This window comes from Schistocerca serialis, chromosome 1, assembly GCF_023864345.2.
Source record: "Schistocerca serialis cubense isolate TAMUIC-IGC-003099 chromosome 1, iqSchSeri2.2, whole genome shotgun sequence".
Taxonomy (NCBI): Eukaryota; Metazoa; Arthropoda; class Insecta; order Orthoptera; family Acrididae; genus Schistocerca; species Schistocerca serialis.
The window spans coordinates 849,773,071-849,794,417 of record NC_064638.1 but is presented as its reverse complement, the minus strand read 5'-3'; the positions used below and the strand labels follow the sequence as shown (position 1 = coordinate 849,794,417).

Genomic DNA, 21,347 nt, shown 5'->3' with positions numbered 1-21,347 from the left:
AGTATAAAGAGAATACAAACAGTTTCTTATCAGGAAAATTAGGAAGAGTCAACATCACTCAGGTACTGCAGTCCAAAGCAGATCCGCATCCCTCAGGATCCGTTCACATTTATCACCCCAACATTCTGTCATCATTATTCCAGACCATCCAGCAGAGAAAAATTTACGAACAACAAAAGCTCTACTACCTTCATCCGATAGAGAACTCGAAAGATTTTTACCGCATCTCTCTCTTCCCATATATCGAAAACAAATACCGTCTGCATGCCAGCATTGAGCACATATGGTAATCCTATTAAATATACAGATATTGATCCACTGGAGCAGGCAGCCAGTGAATGAAGTCGCTTACAGAGACCAATGTTGAGTGTCAAATCCCGTACTGTAGGAAGAGGAAGATGGCCATATCCCACAGACTATACTGTCAGTCGCAAGAGAGGCTCCCTGTGTCACTGTTTGATGCATTGTTTTTCTTCTGCTGTAACATGCTTTGTACACGGTCATACATTTTGTTTTTTCTGCCACAGCTTTGAGGTCTGTGCCAGGTTCTAATCCGTTGCCTCTCACAGAAAACTAGACATTGCACGGTGTAAATCATGTTGTTGTTGCTGCCACCACAACACACACACACACACACACACACACACACACACACACACACACACACACTGGATGATTTTAAATAAAAGACAGTCACAACATAAGGAAACTTGAAGAGCTTTACAAAGGGAAGCCTAACAGACACATCGGTCCAAAACCAGTCGGAAGTGACGTCAAAATTACGTATACGCAAACGCGCTGCACACTTGTCGAGTATCGAGATCCGTGGTCGAGTCGAGTTAGGTGAAAGTTTTCGGACCACACTGGAGTGTATGTTAAAACGTCGGTGCGTGTATGCTGAATCGTCCTGAAATGAGTGTGATCCGCTGATACGTGACCATAATGTGAAAGAAATGTGGCTGTTATCGCACATACACTGTAGCGGAGAAATGGAAATGTATTTATAAATCACGTAGAAGTAAATAAATCGTACGGATTCTCAGCTTATCGGATTTTACCTGTTTCTTGACCATGCTGTGATTGATCTGCTTATTCTGCCGAGGGCCTATTAGGTAGCATAAAATATTATACACCTAAATAATAAATGCAGTATTTCCGTTACACATTCCATAAACCATCATGTATAACCGTTGAGAGAAACTAAACATTGCCATTGCTTACAAGAAATAACTTTTGTTGTCGAGTACGAAGCTCATACTGGGGGAAAAAACGAACTGTTAATAGTGTCGTGATAAGGCTATAAATTTTCATTTCCTGTGATACGTAAGATTCCAGTGCAGTTATAACGAAATATTGGTTTACCAAGAGCTGTTACTTGTGTTAAAAAAATAGATATGTTTTCTAAATTGTGCCTCACAGGAAGTTAATGCCTTTTGCCGTCTTCTCAGTTAATTGTGAAAATAACTTTTCAGAAGAAGCAGGCTTTGTTATAAATTTAGGGGGTAGTTGTTTGGCTATACATAGGACAGCTAATCTTTTATATTAATAATAGTTTCTATGATCATACAAATGAATTTTGATCATGCAAAAGCGGCATTAAAGGATCATGAAAGAAACGTCCAAGGGCAACATAAAATTCTTTAAAAAACTACTTCCTGTGCTCATTATACCACAGATAAATTAGTAAGAATACTTGTGTGTTGTGCCATGCAGTGTCACACAAACTATATATGATTTAAGAAGAATGGGTAAATAACTTGACTGCATAAGAAACAAGGCAATTTGCTATGGGGTGCATAGCTCACTCAGCAAGAAAGAAGAGTAAATGACAGGCTGTGTTACAAAGAGTGTTGTCTTAAACCTTTCACATTATTTCCACTTTCCTGGCAATTTAACTATGCACACTTCATAGCTGAATGAAATATTTCATTTTGTATATGAATCCAGGTCATATACTTTCTTCTCATATGGCTGTGACTTCAGTTTTGGAAAATTTTACTAAAAATTTACAAACAACAGAACGCTATGAAGCTTTCCATAAAGCATTCTTGTAACCATTCTTACTGTGAGAGCATACATCTACATTTTGCACCACATAATGCAGAGTAACTGTAGATTTGATTCAGATGTTCACATACTGAGAGATGTAAGGTATTTATTGTGCTACACAGTTTTGATTAAGAAATTGTCTCCAGAAAACACTTGTTTTACTAATGCTAATGCATTTGGTATCCTGTAAATAATGATAAGATAATCTTATACACTACAGTCTGACAAGATGACCAAATTTAGAGAGACTACAGTAACAGCTATGTTACATTAACTGTGATTAGGAAAACAGGCTACTGTTTGTGTTACAGGTAACAGTGAAAGAAAATCATTTCTGCTGCCATCTGTAAATTAAGTAGCAGTCTGACTTCCTATTGAGATAAAGCCATGTGTTACTTAAACTTGTTGTTGATGCTGTGATACATACAGGTTCTGAATTTTGAAAATTCCAGTAACACTTCACATTAAAGTAAATGAGACATTGGTAACAAATGCATGTAGTGTTGCAAACTTCTTAAATAGGTACAGTACTTTGTATCTGTTACTGACAGCTTCAAGTTATCAGGTTCAGTTAACAGTGCAATTGAACATCTGAGACCACTCCCTACAAATAACTTCAGTAAACTGGAAATGACACTCACTTCTCCCTAAGTAGCAGCATCCATCATAAAATCCTCAAAGTATTCTAGTGAAGTTTTTCGAAGTGTATTCATGTGAGTTGAGTTGTACCTCAAATTATTTGTGTAATCAATCTCTTATCAGTGGAACATTTCCAGACTGGCTAAAATATGCCTAAGTTAAGCCTATGTACAAGAAGAGCATTAAAGAGATACTATTAAATTATTGATCATTTTCACTTTTGCTGGCGTCTTCAAAAATATTTGAAAAGGTTGTCTCTAAGCATCTTCTTAAGCATCCGATTGCAAACAATATATCATTCAAGTCACAGTTTGGGTTCCTTATGCTTACTGATATAGAGAAGGGTATTCGCACATGTTGTTGTTGTTGTTGTTGTTGTTGTTGTCGTCGTCGTCGTCTTTAGTCCTGAGACTGGTTTGATGCAGCTCTCCATGCTACTCTATCCTGTGCAAGCTTACTGGTTTGATGCAGCTCTCCATGCTACTCTATCCTGTGCAAGCTTCTTCATCTCCCAGTACCTACTGCAACCTACATCCTTCTGAATCTGCTTAGTGTATTGATCTCTTGGTCTCCCTCTACGATTTTTACCCTCCACGCTGCCCTCCAATGCTAAATTTGTGATCCCTTGATGCCGCAAAACATGTCCTACCAACCGATCCCTTCTTCTAGTCAAGTTGTGCCACAAACTTCTCTTCTCCCCAATCCTATTCAATACCTCCTCATTAGTTACGTGATCTACCCACCTTATCTTCAGCATTCTTCTGTAGCACCACATTTCAAAAGCTTCTATTCTCTTCTTGTCCAAACTGGTTATCGTCCATGTTTCACTTCCATACATGGCTACACTCTACACAAATACTTTCAGAAACGCCTTCCTGACACTTAAATCTATACTCGATGTTAAAAAATTTCTCTTCTTCAGAAATGCTTTCCTTGCTATTGCCGTCTACATTTTATATCCTCTCTACTTCGACCATCATCAGTTATTTTGCTCCCCAAATAGAAAAACTACTTTAAGTGTCTCATTTCCTAACCTAATCCCCTCAGCATCACCCGATTTAATTTGACTACATTCCATTATCCTCATTTTGCTTTTGTTGATGTTCATCTTATATCCTCCTTTCAAGACACTGTCCATTCCGTTCAACTGCTCTTCCAAGTCCTTTGCTGTCTCTGACAGAATTACAATGTCATCGGCGAACCTCAAAGTTTTTACTTCTTCTCCATGAATTTTAATACCTACTCCGAATTTTTCTTTTGTTTCCTTTACTGCTTGCTCAATATACAGATTGAATAACATCGGGGAGAGGCTACAACCCTGTCTCACTCCTTTCCCAACCACTGCTTCCCTTTCATGCCCCTCGACTCATAACTGCCATCTGGTTTCTGTACAAATTGTAAATAGCCTTTCGCTCCTTGTATTTTACCCCTGCCACCTTCAGAATTTGAAAGAGAGTATTCCAGTTAACGTTGTCAAAAGCTTTCTCTAAGTCTACAAATGCTAGAAACGTAGGTATGCCTTTTCTTAATCTTTCTTCTAAGATAAGTCGTAAGGTTAGTATTGCCTCACGTGTTCCAACATTTCTACGGAATCCAAACTGATCTTCCCCGAGGTCCGCTTCTATCAGTTTTTCCATTCGTCTGTACAGAATTCGCGTTAGTATTTTGCAGCTGTGACTTATTAAACTGATAGTTCGGTAATTTTCACATCTGTCAACACCTGCTTTCTTTGGGATTGGAATTATTATATTCTTCTTGAAGTCTGTGGGTATTTCGCCTGTCTCATACATCTTGCTCACCAGATGGTAGAGTTTTGTCATGACTGGCTCTCCCAAGGCCATCAGTAGTTCTAATGGAATGTTGTCTACTCCCGGGGCCTTGTTTCGACTCAGGTCTTTCAGTGCTCTGTCAAACTCTTCACGCAGTATATTATCTCCCATTTCATCTTCATCTACATCCTCTTCCATTTCCATAATATTGTTCTCAAATACATCGCCCTTGTATAAACCCTCTATATACTCCTTCCACCTTTCTGCCTTCCCTTCTTTGCTTAGAACTGGGTTGCCATCTGAGCTCTTGATATTCATACAAGTGGTTCTCTTCTCTCCAAAGGTCTCTTTAATTTTCCTGTAGGCAGTATCTATCTTACCCCTAGTGAGATACGCCTCTATATCCTTACATTTGTCCTCTAGCCATCCCTGCTTAGCCATTTTGCACTTCCTGTCTATCTCATTTTTGAGACGTTTGTATTCCTTTTTGCCTGCTTCATTTACTGCATTTTTATATTTTCTCCTTTCATCAATTAAATTCAATATTTCTTCTGTTACCCAAGGATTTCTATTAGCCCTCGTCTTTTTACCTACTTGGTCCTCTGCTGCCTTCACTACTTCATCCCTCAGAGCTACCCATTCTTCTTCTACTGTATTTCTTTCCCCCATTCCTGTCAATTGTTCCCTTATGCTCTCCCTGAAACTCTGTACAACCTCTGGTTCTTTCAGTTTATCCAGGTCCCATCTCCTTAAATTCCCACCTTTTTGCAGTTTCTTCAGTTTCAATCTGCAGTTCATAACCAATAGATTGTGGTCAGAATCCACATCTGCCCCTGGAAATGTCTTAAAATTTAAAACCTGGTTCCTAAATCTCTGTCTTACCATTATGTAATCTATCTGATACCTTTTAGTATCTCCAGGATTCTTCCAGGTATACAACCTTGTTTCATGATTCTTGAACCAAGTGTTAGCTATGATTAAGTTATGCTCTGTGCAAAATTCTACAAGGCGGCTTCCTCTTTCATTTCTTCCCCCCAATCCATATTCACCTACTATGTTTCCTTCTCTCCCTTTTCCTACTGACAAATTCCAGTCACCCATGACTATTAAATTTTCGTCTCCCTTCACTACCTGAATAATTTCTTTTATCTCGTCATACATTTCATCAATTTCTTCATCATCTGCAGAGCTAGTTGGCATATAAACTTGTACTACTGTAGTAGGCATGGGCTTTGTGTCTATCTTGGCCACAATAATGCGTTCACTATGCTGTTTGTAGTAGCTAACCCGCACTCCTATTTTTTTATTCATTATTAAACCTACTCCTGCATTACCCCTATTTGATTTTATATTTATAACCCTGTAATCACCTGACCAAAAGTCTTGTTCCTCCTGCCACCCAACTTCACTAATTCCCACTATATCTAACTTTAACCTATCCATTTCCCTTTTTAAATTTTCTAACCTACCTGCCCAATTAAGGGATCTGACATTCCACGCTCCGATCCGTAGAATGCCAGTTTTCTTTCTCCTGATAACGACGTCCTCTTGAGTAGTCCCCGCCCGGAGATCCGAATGGGGGACTATTTTACCTCCGGAATATTTTACCCAAGAGGACGCCATCATCATTTAATCATGCAGTAAAGCTGCATGTCCTCGGGAGATATTACGGCTGTAGTTTCCCCTTGCTTTCAGCCGTTCGCAGTACCAGCACAGCAAGGCCGTTTTGGTTAATGTTACAAGGCCAGATCAGTCAATCATCCAGACTGTTGCCCCTGCAACTACTGAAAAGGCTGCTGCCCCTCTTCAGGAACCACATGTTTGTCTGGCCTCTCAACAGATACCCCTCCGTTGTGGTTGCACCTACGGTACGGCCATCTGTATCGCTGAGGCACGCAAGCCTCCCCACCAACGGCAAGGTCCGTGGTTCATGGGGGGGGATTTGCACATACAGTGGGAATAATTCATAAGAAAACAAGTTAGAGGCTACTGGCATTCTCTGTGACCTGTCAAAAGCCCTTGACTATGAATCACAGCTTTCTCTAAAGAGAATTAGAATATTGTGATGTCACTGGCAGTGCTGCAAAATGGTTAGAGTCTGACCTAACTAAAAGGAAACAAGGGTGTCACTGCAAATACATGCAGAGTAAGCAAATAGTCTTCGTCTGATTGGGAAGTAATTACATGTGGTGCTCCTCAAGGTTCCATCCTGAATCTGTTGTTTATTCCTGTCTACAGTGATGACCTCATCTGTTAAATTGCCAGATGCTAAGTTTGTTTTGTTGGCACATGACACAAACATTGCAACAAATAGCAAGTCAAGTACAGATTTAGAAATTGCTACTAATCAAATTTTCACTGACAATAAATGGTTTAGAAGTAATTTACTGTCATTAAACTTTGGAAAGACCCACTATATGCAGATAAGAACCTGTAAGAAATTTGTTTCCAGGATGTGTATAATGTACAAAGATAGAAGCAGTTGACAGTGTTAAATTTCTCAGGTTACAACTCAGTAATAAATTCAGTTAGGAAGGGTGTGTGCCACAAAATTGCTGAAGCACCTAAATAAGTTTGTATTTGCAATGGGAATGATGCTTTCTTCATTTGCTTTCATATTTTGAGGTACCTCGTCAAACTGAGCAAAAGTTTTTAGACTGCAGAAGCATGTAATAAGACTCAATTGTGTTGTAAATTCCATATAATCATGTACAAATCTGAGCAAGGAAGTGGATATTCTAACCAGTGCTTCAGTATATTTATCCCTTAAAGAAATTGGTTGCAAATAACATGTTTATTTCCAGACAATAGCTCAGCACATAGTAAAATACTAGCAACAATAAGACCTAAAATTGCTTTCCTTGGTCCAAAGAGGAGTCCAGTTTACGGGAACACACATTTTCAATAAATTGCCAGCTACCATTAAAAAGTTTGTTTCAGAAACAGCACAGTTTAAACAGAGTTTGAAAGATTTTTAGGCAGGCGGCTCCTCTATAAATGAATATCTTAACAGGGACTGTTAGACCAGCTTAAGTAAAAAGTCTTAGATTTGGTTTTACAACAGTTAAGATTAGGTGTTGTGTGTACGATAAATTTGTTAAAAGTGCATAACTGTTTCATTCTGAGTGTATTAATTCTGTAAACGTTGGCAGTCCCAGTTTATTTGTTATGTATTCACATATCTTTAAAGTATCCTGACGTGATCAGGCAAGTGTTATATTCAGATGTCTTTGTTTTTTATGTTGTACTTTGACATATTCCATATCCAAGAAACCCATCTCATTTTTGGGTCTATAGAATGAGAACTGAATCTAATGTAGTAAAATACATCTGAGGATGTTAAACATGGCTTCAGTTATCAGCATAGATGTGTAGCCGTTTCAATTGCTAAGATGAGAACTTAAAGATACCAGTGATATTTATTATGGGTTTATTATGTTGATCATACCTGTGTACACCCAATTCAATTGATAAGCAACTCGTATGGCTATAATTTATATGTAAAATATTGTCAGGATAGAACAATTGTCATATCCAATCGCTCAATGAACGCTACTTTTATGTCAGGTCTTTCGTTCCACTGTTGAATCTTCGAATTGTGTGTAATGAACTGGCAAGAGCTACAGACAGTGCCATGATATACAGCCAAGCATTTTAAATGCATGTTGAATCAGAGCTTGAAGATGATACTGATTAGTTAAAAACCTTTGTTGAATTTGTATACCGTTACTTTAATATTTCCATTCCCCTCAAAACACTGGTAATACAGATCACAGTAAGGATTGTACACTAAATTAATTCCTCTGCAACAGGAACAACACCCCTTTAAACATACGTCTGCAAGTCGTCGTTTCACCTTCTACAATACTTCACTCCCGGTCTCACTCCCTTCCCAAGGACTGCACACTTTTCATGTCTTTACACATTACTGTTACATCAGTGTGCAAATTTTAGTCTTTGTATTTTATCCTTGCTACCTTCAGAATTTCCTAGTGTATAGTCCAGCCAACAGTGTCTAAAGCTTTCTCTATATCCTCTTGTAAGATTTTTCGTAGGACCAATACTGCCTCATGTGTTGCTACTTTTTCCTAGATACCAAAGTAATGTTTCCTTAGTTCAGTTGGCACCTACCAGTTTGTCCACTATTCCTTACTTAATTTGTGTCAAACTACAACCATGACTTGCCACACTGATAGTTCTGTAATATGAAACTTCCTGGCAGATTAAAACTGTGTGCCCGGTCGGGCACACAGTTTTAATCTGCCAGGAAGTTTCATATCAGCGCACACTCTGCTGCAGAGTGAAAATCTCATTCTGGAGTTCTGTAATATTTCCAACTTTCAGTGCCTGGTTTTCTTGGAATAGGAATTATTACTTCCTTCTGAAACGTGAATGTTTTTCACTTGTCTCTTATCTTGCATACCACATGGAATAGTTCGACTTGGCTATCTGAAGGATCTCCACAAATGTGAGGGAATGTCTACTCCAGGTGCCTTGTTTGGGTGCAGGTCTTTCATCACCATGTGAAATTATTCTCTTAGTCTACTCCCACCTAGTCTTCATCTGTCTCTTATAATATTGTACTCTAATTTCTCTCGTTATAGTAAACAGTTGAAGTAAGAGCCCGTATTCCAACTTTACTCTTTTCATGAATTTTATACACAATCTACTGTACCTTAGGTTAAAGGTAAGTTAAACAATCCCCATTCTTCCTGCTACAATAAAAATATTCAGAAAGAATATGTACAATCTGAATGCCTTGACACAGTATATTTTTTGGAAAGTGGTCCATACATGAAGGTAGTTACCAGTCCTTTGTGCATTTAATAAAGTTTTTTCTGCTCTGTTCATATAACACTAAGCATTTTGGTTAGTCTATCTCTACAATAGGATGCAGCTGGCTTAAATATCCAGAAAGGATATGGAAATAACTTAATCCAACAAAAGTAACTGCTTATGGCAACCTTTATACTTTTGGGGAACCCTGCCTCCTTTTCACGAGTTTGTAAATTACTTTTTTCTTAACCTTCCTTAATGTGGCACAAATCAACTCTTCCATCATAACAGTTACCAGCAACAACAGAGTGAAACTGAAATAAGGTTGTGATACATAAGGAATATCAGGCACACATGTTACCTATGTGGATTGCTAGTGTTTGTAACAGAAGCCTCTTTAAGAAATTTAATAAATCTAAAAGGAAAACTTAGCAGCAGAGTGCAAAATCACATGACATTCAAGGCAAAGGTTTCTTAGTTGCATGTGAAACATACCTTGAAGAATATACTTTGCTCCTGCTGATCTAAACCAGTTAAAGGGTTCAAAGTTGTACTGAAGTATCACCATTATGTACTACTACTACTGAATGCAGCCTGTTTTGTCGGCTTTGGTGAATAATTGTCAGTAAAAACCTTACTAATTTATATGAAGCTGGTATCTGTACAGATACCATTCATGATCTTGCAGCTCTCTAAGAATGAAATTATTATGAAATCCCAGACCTTTAGCCGCTTACAGGTGTTTATAATTAGGTATATTCTGCACACAATTTCTGATCTGTTATTGCCACATTTCCCATGAAATGATAATATCTTACACACACACACACACACACACACACACACACACACACACACACACACCTCAGGTCACCAAACTACAGAATTATTATACAGAAACAAAAAATATAAATATCAATCTATTTTATTGGGCATTTACATATGATTACACCTTACCACAATCAACGTTAAAAATATTACATGAACATAAATCCATCTGCCACACAGCAAAAAAATAAGCTTAAATGGATAATTCAAAATTTAACTTGACACAGAATAGCCTTAAAAATTGAAATTGTATCACGTGTCATCAGTGAAGAACTAAACATTTTTAAGTGTTGACACATGAACTGCAATCCAACATAATGGGTTACAAATACTCAGTTTAAGAATATAAAACATTTCTCCAACCACAGTTTTACTTCACTTGGCTCATACTGGAAGGAAATCCTAGGTTTACCACCTGACAGTGGATCAATACTGTGGCTATGGCAATCTCTTCCACAATCACCAACTGAGGAACTGTTTACAGTTTGTACAGAAAATTTGAAAACTGTTTTTCATATCAATCAGGACACTCATTTCTAAAGCACCTCCTTTAAATGTCTCAAAGATAGCTGAAAGACTATCTCTCTGCTTCTCCAGCAAATCAGCACACACACATGCTAACAATAGCTTGTAAAGGAAATACAAACTCAGGTGCACGATGGAATGACATCATACAGCCAATAATTTGGCTCTAGATACATTTACTGATAATTTCACTGGGACACACATACCAGGTCTAATGAATACTACATTTTACCCCACTGAAAAAAATTATATTCACACATATTGGACCTTGTAATGTACAAATAAAGCATTGTTTGACGAGACTAGATTGCAGAATCATGCTGACGAGTGGCACAAGGAATAAAGCAATCACATGATTTATTACAAACATGGTATAGGTGCCAATGGAGGAGTGAAACCATCACTTTTTTCTATCAGAGCTGTTAGCAAAGAGATCTTTTGAAGAAGTACAGGGATAGCTGTTATATGCAACATACAAAACAACAACACATTTTTTTATAGCTGTAAAGAGTAATGTGGGTTATTTGGTTTTCTTTTTCATTCAAGTTGAAAATGTGAGATCCATTCATGAAGCACTAGCCATTTTCAAGGATTGGAATCCCATCTACTGGGGTACTGATTTCTTATAGTCTGAGATAAATGCAACTGATCAAGCATTTCCTCAGACAAAAGTGTACTTGTGCCTTTTCAGTCTGAAACAGGTTTGAGGAAGATGGCTGAATATATACCAAATGACATGAAGAGATTTCTGGGCATGTGGCAAGAAATTTCAGAATAACCAACAGAGAATTTACAGATCATACAAAAGAGATAGTGAGGCTTCTGAGAGAAACGAATATGCATCACCGTACGTTTAACAGCAGTGGCTATTGGTACATGAAAAGTGAGTGGAAGCTTATGAGGACAAGGGCAATTTTGATACCATTGACATTACAAGTGGAGTTGAAGCCATGAACAAGATTGTAAACATTTTTTTTCCTAAAATGGAACACAGATGGGACCTTCAATGGGGCTACTAGGGATATAAGAAATCAATTTCTTCCAAGCCTAATTAGAAAGTACTGTCTGCAGAATTCTGTCATCAAATCATAACAGACATGTTCCACTGTTTTTTCATTTTTTTTTTTAAAAAAAAAGCAAGTTTTTGAAACATGTCATGCAGTGATATGCACCACGGAAAGTTGAGTTAACTGCAAGATTAGTGAATGTGAAGTTGGACAATGTTTTGTATGGAGAGTACAATGTTCAAAGACTGTAATTATGTTGTAAGCTTTGCTCTACCAAACTGCGCATGTGAAGATTTTGAGATATATAAATACCCATGCAAGCATTTCTGTGCAATCTTTATTTTCTATCCAGAGTGGGGTTTTGATAAAATACCAGAAAGCTGCAGGACTAGCCCATTAATCCGTCTTCACGAGATGTACAGGTTTGGTTTCAGAAGTGTGTCTGCAGTAATTTCACATGAAGATAGTAGCAATGAGGACACAGTTGAGGAAACACATATAGAGCATCACACTGATACCTTAACCATTTCTTTGTAGCAATTTGAAGTGAAGGTGTTGTTCAAACAGGTTTATAATCTCACATACAACTGTATCAACAGTGAAACATTATGAAAAGTACTTGAATCACTCAGCAACTGTGTGCCAGATTTGCAGTTAGCAAACCCTGAAATTTGTGGTCTCCCCACAGCTGTACCATCAAATTCCCAACAATAACATTAAGTAAGATGCCATTACTTTTACAGGGCCTGGCATAAAGACCCCTCTCATTGTAATGTTCATATATTTGTGCCTTAATGGATAATTAACTACTAAGGAATAGATCACATGGAGGCCATAGCATTCCATTTGAAGGATCAAACAATAAGAGCTATCTAAAAAATACAAATAAGGGAGATCTTTATGCCAAGTTCTGTAAGCAAACTGTCACACATTTGAATTTTTAAGTAGCAGTAATGAAAAATATTTATCTGTGGAAAGTTAATAAGGTAGTTGTATTGACCGTGATTTGTATTTCCTTTACCCAAGCAACAATGTCTACTTCTCATTACAAGAAATTCTTGGATTGTTGAGAAACCTGTCAAAAATTACAATCAAGTTGCAAACATTTATGTGCCACAACAAATGGCAGTTTGATACACATGTGAAATACTATATGGATTGTTTTCCTTCAGGAATACTATCAATCTTCCAAGATATCCTTGGAATATAACAGTCTTGATGCAATCTGGTGTGAATTTTCCCATCGACTGAAGGCCAGAAATCCATCATAACTGAACCTAACAAATAAATTAACAACAAGTAATTGAGTTATGCCCAGAACTACTTTATAACTGCATTTAATAAACATTACTGGTATTCCAGTAACAGTAATTGCTTCTGTGTGGTATCTGCAGTAACTCTGCAAAGTTATTAAGAACATTAGAACCAAGGTGGTAGATATCCAATATGTAGGTAACTGATACCATTAAGCTTCCAAAGCAAATAAAAAAAGTCAATCCTTACTTCATTTGGTCCCAATGACATTGCTGACCAGATACCATACCAAGGAAACAGCACACTCTTCTGTCAGAGTGATACTGGGCAATCTCACATGTTCATTAACAGGGCACTCTTCATCTTTTCTCTGTTTCACGTGAATCACTAGACATGTATTGAAGCAAGTGAGAGCAAGTGCATTCTTACTTGGAAAAAGAAATGCAAAATCTTTTCTCCATCAGTCATACGACATCTCAATGCCACTAAGATATATCTTATTTATTTTTTCCACCTTTTCAATTCTCAACATTGTCCCATATTTGAATTAACCTAATTTAAAGTTAAAATCTTTTACTTCATATTTTAAAAAGTTTGCAAGTTCTACACTATCATCTAGTTTAATTCCTCAGAAAAATCTTTTCTCTGGTGAACAACGAAAAATCCAGGATGGAATGTAACAATATTATGAAAAGGATAGTTGTTGCTGCTCACCAAATAGTGAAGATGCTGAGTCACAGAAAGGAACAACAAAAAGACTGTCGGACTTATCTTTCGGGCAACAAGGGCCTTTTCAAAAGCGCGCGCGCACACACACTCACAAACACACACACAAATGTAGCAACTATCCTTTTTATAATATTTTATCTATTGCTACTTCGAAATTCAAATGTGCAACAAAGTTTAAAAGCAGAGACCAACATACAGACCTCATAGCATTCCATCTCGAGGATCAGAAATGACGGAGCTTATTCGTATTTTACATAGACAAAGAGCTATCTAAAATTCAAATAAACCGTCATTTCTTACCCTTCAAATGGAAAGTTATAATGTGTTTAAGACAGATCTCTTAAGGCTTTTGGCATCGTTCTTCGCTATTGTTTGGAAGTTGATGGCACTGCTAATGGGAGACCACCAACTTCAGGATTTGCTAATTGCAAATCTTGCACACAGTTGCTCAGTGATTCAAGTACTTTTTGTAATGTTTCGCTGTTGCTGCAGTTGTATGTGAGATTATAAATCTGTTTACACAGCTCCCGTGCTTCAAACTGCTGCAAAGGAATATTCTGGGTTTGAACAAGACCATCTGTATTTGCTGCCTTGACAGCCTCCTCAGCTGCTTCAACTGCCTCCTCAACAGCTTCATCACTACTATTGCCTTCGTATGAAATTACTAAAGAGCCACTTCTAAAGCCCACCCCACACATTTCATCAAGACAGATTAATGGACTAGTCTTATAACTTTCTGGCATTTTATCAAAATGCCACTCTGGGTAAAAAATAAAGATTGCACAGAAATGCTTGCATGGGTATTTATATCTCCGAAAATCTTCACATGTGCAATCTGGTATATCAAAGTTTACAACATAACTACAGTTTTTGGACTTTGCACTCTCCACACAAAATGAACCATCCAATCTCCTACTCACTGATCTTGCAGTTAACTCAACTTTCGCTGATGCATATCGCTGCATGACATGTTTCACAAACTTGTTTGTTTTTTTATGCAAAAACAGTGGAACATCTTTGTTATAAGCTTTGATAGCAGAATTCTGCAGGCAGTACTTTCTAATTAGGCTTGGAAGAAACTGGTTTATTATAACCTTAGTAACCCCAGTTAAAGTCCTGTCTGAATTGTGTTTAAGGAAAAAATGTTTTACAACCTTGTTCATGGCTTCAACTCCATTTGTAGTGTCAATGGTTGCAAATCTGCCCTTGTCCTCATACGCTTTCACCCATCTTTCACATACCGTTAGCCATTGCTGTTGAAAGTATGGCCATGCACGCTCGTTTCTCCGAGAAACCTCATGCGTTCGCAACTCTTCTACGCGATCTCTAAATTCTCTCTCTGTTGGTGATTCTGAATTTTCTTGCCACATATCCAGAAATGTGTTCATGTCATTTGGTACACGTAGATTATCCTTTTTTTTTCAACCATCTTCCCCATGCCTGTTTTCGATGGAAAAGGCACAAGTAAACTTTTGTCTGATGGAATGCTTGCTCAATTGCATTTATCTCCGACTCCGAGAAATCAGTAACCCAACAGAGGGGATTCCAATCCTTGTTCCAGTCCTTGAAAATGTCTAGTGCTTCATGAATGGATCCTTGCATTTTCAATCTGAATGAAAAAAAAAAAACCGACAACCAAATAGCCCACATTACTCTTCACAGCTATAAAAAATAAAGGAATATCATATGTTGTTGTTTTGTATGTTGCATCTAACAAACAACTACCCCCATACTTCTTCAAAAGATCTCTCTGCCAACTGCTCTGATAGCAAAAAAGTAATGGTTTCACTTCTCCATTGGCTCCCATACAATGTCTATAATAAATCATGTGATTGCTCGAGTCTTTGTGCCACTCATCAACCTGATTCTGCAGTCTAGTCTCGTCAAACAATACTTTATTCATACCATAAAGGGTCCGATAAATGTGACTGTAAATAGTTTTCTCTGTGGGGTAAAAGGTAGTATTCATTTGACCTGGTATGTGTGTCCCAGTGAAATTGATTTCAACAAATCTATCTAGATGCCAACTTAATGACTTTGAGAGATGTCATTCCACTGAGTACTAAGTTTTTGATTTCCTTTACAAGTGAAGGATGTATGTACCCACTTGCTTCAACACTTTCAGTAGCATGTGTGTGTGCACTTGCTGGGGAAGCAGTCAAATAATAACGTAGGTAGCTCTTAGGCGGGCATGGCAATGCTAAATCTTTCTGTAGACTTGCAAGGACCTGTAAGACAAAAATGTATCAATTATTTAATTAAGAGCATTAAAAACAATAGATTTTAAAGTATACTGTCAACTGATCACGTAAAATTTTCTCCAAGCAGAACCCAAACTGGATACTTACTTTTGCCTTGGTATCCCTGTGTTCAGTTGCTGAGTGCATACTGTAATCAGGATACACCCTTATACACTTCATATTTAAAGTTGCTGGGCAGTTGGATTTTCTAGTATCCATGATCCTCAATCTCTTACGAGGAGTCATATGGTCTTCCTAAAGAGGGTAAAGAACTACTATAAAATTTATTTAATAAACTTTACCTGTAACGAACTTGTTTTATGGAAAGTAAGTCTATCCTAACACAGCATAATATTACCAAGTGCTCAGGTACACTAGACTCTTTACTTTTATAGTATTTTGGCCCCAAAACACAGTGCCTTGACCACACACTCTCCACTGCAAATGCACAACCAAAAAAGGGGATAGGGACATGTCCCTGCATTTGCTTGAAGAAATGCTTTGTTTTACCTGGAACAGTTAATATATTTCTCACAGACAAAAACACAAACATTGTTATTGTTAAATAATTCACATATGTTATTGTTAATTAACTAAATACAATGTGAGAAAACATTTCATTCATTTGATAGGTATTAAAGTTCTGAACTGATGGAAGCAGATTGTCTATCTACTTTACATAGTACTGGAGCAAAATTTTACAGGATGTCACACCTATTGTATCTATCAAAGAAATGGAACTGTCTGCCATGTGCAATGAGGATACCATACTGATTTTGGGCAACTGAAGTGCTTTATTGTGGTTCCAATAAATGTGGAATTAATATTCTTTGTAAACAAAGGAGATGTGAAGAACACTTATGTAGAAAAATGTAATTACTATAAATGTGGAATCACAAAAAATAAACGTAACTAGGAAGACAATAAAGCTAAACATGCCTGTCAGTAGGTTCAATGAGCTGACTACTGTTTTACATATCAACACCACAATTATCGAAAACCATAGAAACCATTTCAACATGAACACAGCAGTATAGATTCATTAAAATTATTTGTTAGTTGGCATTTGTCACTTGTTGCTGAAGTGTTAGCACACCGGCTGCTGCTGTATTATAGGCAACAAACAGAGCAGGTCACTCGGCAAGTGCTGTTCAATTTAATTTTCATGTTAAAAAAAGTAGGTTTAGCTCAGTAGAGGCAGAGCACAGGTTGGGATTACGAAAGGATGGGAGACATATACATGTAACTCTGTGCAGTGTTGGAAGTGGCCATTATGAAATAACATGAATATGACATGCTCTGCTGACAACTGGTTTTGGAGTGACCAATGGCATAACTGTGGCAGATACGACATTTTATAGCCCAGAATTTAAACTCATTTGATAACCTAACCGTAACATGATGTGCAATATATCCTAGAAATGGCTGTCAGCATTCTACAGAACTGTTAATCGTACTTTGTTCACAACAATTAATACACTGACCACGGGCAGTCGCAGCAGAGCCTCACACCCAATGCTGTTGCCTGGCCTGGCTTGATGGTGAAACATCCAACACTAAGCATGTGGCAGGAAACTAGCTGAAGCTATTCTCTATAAGCAAACTCAAGGAAAAAAAATTGTATTTCAGTGCTAAAAGCAAGCTAATTTCTTCCTTTCATTAATTATGGCACCTGAAACTGTCCTCACACAAGCTGCATGGACTGCCAAATTACCAACTGATGAGCAGTCCTGGTTTGTATTCAGTTACATGTTATAGGTGACAAGCTGATTTCAAATGAAATAATGATATGAAGAAGAAATATAAGGAATTAAAAAGTAAATACAATGTCGAAAATGACACAGCAGAGTGTTAGAAATAAAACTGCATCCAAACCTATTAACTGAATAAAAATAATGAAGTAATTTTGATAATATATTGGTATAAAAAATATCAAAGAATCTGTCAAGACTCAAATCCACAACTTTATATGGATCAGGAATGATTCTTATCCGTTGCACTATGCCACCACTCTACATTACACTAATGTAAGATTATTTGGTCCCAACGATCATGTGCTGCCTTCAACCAGATCAGCCTTTCACATTATGTTATGATGCTAAAGCTAGCTCTAGCACCATAAAGATATTATAAGGATACATAGTTATGCCTACTGTCTTAAAATGTTGTTTAAGGCCAATCTGGTCGAAGGCAGCAAATGATTGCATGGCGTTCCAACACATCAAGAAAGGAAGTCAGACAAGAAAATGGAAGTGAATTGATCAGTTGTTGTGGCAGTCAGGAAATGGCGAACAGAGATAGTTTGGACCTGACGCATTCAGCACTCTGGAGGAAACCAGCTCCGACAGGAATTGTCAACCAACTAATAATTTTAATCAGCCTATTATCAAATGCAAGTGTGTAAAAATTACTGAATGTATGGCTGTGAAAATGGATAAATGACAAACAAGTCAACACAGAGGAAAATAATTAATACAATTCTGCCTTGCATATCACAACAACTATTAACAATAACAAAAAGAGTCAATTCCATCAATTGTTAGTGCAGCTTAGAAAGAAATTTCCATTTAAAGTATATATACTATCCCTAATTCCAGCAAACTAAGTTCTTCCTTCAAGTATACATATATGAACTAAAATGGTAAACCACAGAAAGTAACTGATGCAGCAGTTCACTTACTTTTCATAACATCTGAAGATGGCTCTTTAAAACGACTACTTCTCACGCAGTATGAAAACCCCACAGTTTTCAGCTGATCGAGAAGTGTTTCCACCTGAGAATAAAGTGACCAGTAGCATAAACTGAGGGTAACTACACTGAAGGTTAACTGGGAAACATGAATGAAGAGGGAAATTTTAGGCTTTACAGAATTCAGTTATTTAATGTACACAGCCTTTCATCACATCTGATGTTTTTGACAGCTAAAGTAAGTGTTATGTTATTAACCATGGATGAGTTAACAAAATTGGGAGTTCATTTGTTTGCTCTTTTGCTTTTATTCCATTGTTATTCACTGACCACAAATTATGTTACTGTTGACTTCAGTTAAAATTGTGACCGTAAAATGTTCTTTCAGTTGTGATTATGATGAAAAATATTTTCCAAGTGCACATGAAGTTTAATGACCTAGTTTTGGGGTTAACTGATCAGTGCTTCAGTTAACCTCATTTCAAGCACGCCTTGCCTTATGTCAACAAAAGCTTTATTAAGCATAATAATTATGCATACTATGAATTCCAGGTTTTATATACTAAGAATAAGACAATCACCAATCAAAACTATCCAGTACAACTGATTAAAATTGAAACTGGTTAATACATCCATGAAAAAGTTTTTGTAAAAATTACAAAAAGATTTCTCTCCTACATTTGAAAAATATCAGTTTTCAGCTGTCAAACTCTTAACAAAAGTGGAAGACCTCTGACTACATTACTTCAATACAACATCCATTAAGCTTAATCACAAAATCTGCAAGCATCTTGGCACATTAATTTGCAAAGGGATTGAAATCTGTGACAAAGACCTCGGAAAGAGAGCATGATACGACAAATTGCTCACAGAATTCATTAAATTTCCATTACGTACATGACACACTCCCCTCAAAGACCACAACTTATGATTCTGCATAATCATAATATGAAAAAAACCAGCATAATTTTGCATACTCTGCCACATCATACAAGCCATAAGCTATGACTTCTTGTCTTGAAGTCTTACTTAAGTTGTTGTATGATGCAGGAAATTATCTAATGACAAATAGAGCAAAATCAATCACGATCTGGGCTGGTTAGCCAGAATTCCTCCTTATCACCAACAGAAATAATACAGCACTTTTAAGGCTTATTTGACTGATACACTCCAAACTTAAAAATAATTTGCCATCTATTTCTACTATTGGTATTCCTGACAAGGTTATAGATGCAGACCTCAACATTTCTCCTCCTCGAGAAGTCAACACTATCCAGCAGAAGAACTGAGATAATATCTCCAGAAGACGTTTTGCCTCATCCCAAGTCCTATGTTGTGAGAGGAAAAACTAAGAAAAATAAATAAATGACTTAATAACTCACTCCCATCATCATCATCTCCAGTAAAAGCCAGATCAATAGAAGAAATTAAAATAAAATCTAGCAGGGCAATAAGAAAAGAGTGTAGATGAGGAAGAACACCTGTAAGAGAAGTTTAACTTTGAGGGCTTCAAAGTTTCATAACGTTCTATACCCTATGAGGACCCATATTCACCAACGAGCATTTCTAAAGACTAAAACAGCTTACGTTACCATCAAAATTTCAGTGTGGTGCTCAGAAAATTTTAGATCCTGACAGACTTTGTCTACCAATATAATCCAGCAAGCCCAATAAGTTCCAACATTATCCACACATACTTAAGCAGCCACCTAAGCAGTGGTAATAATTGAAACATCGTAACATGTATTAATTAAGCAGACAGTTATTACTGAGCAATGGTATCCTGAACAAAAAGCTCTCGCTCAGCATCCATCAACAATACACCTTTGCTCAGAATTCAGTAGGGAGGCCAAACATGGTCATGTTGCAACATTTGCATAAAATGGCATTCATTACAGTGCTACTGATGAAAAAAGTTGTTTCATAGTTGATGTCACTGACCTTTCTGAAACTTTGGTGAGAAACTAAGGATCTTACAGTCATTTGAATTACAGAGCTCCATATCCCTGCATAGACAGTTTTCTAGCTAATCTCTGAATTCAGTACCTCAATGAAATTCAGCTCAGTGCCAGCACAAAGAAAACAGCAGTAATGGATTTGTGCAATTATGCACTGGAGCTGACACTGCAATTAGAAAGAACTACATAAAATTCCTGGGAAAATGCAGGATACTTTTATGTGGAATGCAGAGCCTACGCTCTGGCAATGACATTAGCTGCAAATATACTGCTTTTTATTTTCCTTTTGCATGACTTTTCCCAGGCCCTGAGTCCCATTTTCATGTGTGTGTCTTCTAAATTATGCCATTTACTCGAGACGACGTTTGCGCTTGAGCTGCTGCAATGTTCAGTTTCTCTTTACTGTAATACATAGATGACGAACTCACAAACGGCGAATTTTGAAACAAAGTTGCCATTAACTTCCTAAACAGCGATCATTAATTACAATATTCCACGTGTATATGTTACAGTAAAGGTAATGTAACAATGCAGCACCTCACGACGAAAACAAAGAAAAAAGTGCATAATACATAAAAAAAAACTCACATAAAAATTGGAATCAGATCGCGGAAAGCGACATGTAAAATTTATTAAAATGAAATCTTAACTGACAGCAGAAAAAAAGTTATTTTCTAGAGTTCCTAATGTCTTTAAAGGCGCATATCTTTGCCAGCCAATTCTAACATAAAATTATTATTACCTCCTCCAACGAATTACAATAGCCTGAAATGAGGCCATCCTCTGAAACTCTGAAATCTTTCAGAGCGTCACGAAAGATGTTTTCATACACCTGAGACATTTTGCTCGATAGCGAAAACACAACCACTCAAGATATACGGTCA

At 37.2% G+C, this 21,347-nt stretch overlaps 1 protein-coding gene across 1 annotated transcript; it reads right to left on the bottom strand.

The window, feature by feature from the left end:
• Positions 1-15,586: 15,586 nt before the first annotated feature.
• LOC126458368 (uncharacterized) lies at positions 15,587-21,338 on the bottom strand. The gene is made up of 5 exons (XM_050095342.1): positions 21,206-21,338; positions 18,497-18,590; positions 16,175-16,326; positions 15,925-16,071; positions 15,587-15,804 (listed from the first exon to the last, which is right to left on the bottom strand). The coding sequence occupies exons 1-5, from the start codon at positions 21,302-21,304 to the stop codon at positions 15,589-15,591; spliced, it is 708 nt and encodes a 235-aa protein (XP_049951299.1). The 5' UTR covers positions 21,305-21,338; the 3' UTR covers positions 15,587-15,588.
• Between the last annotated feature and the right edge of the window lie 9 nt (positions 21,339-21,347).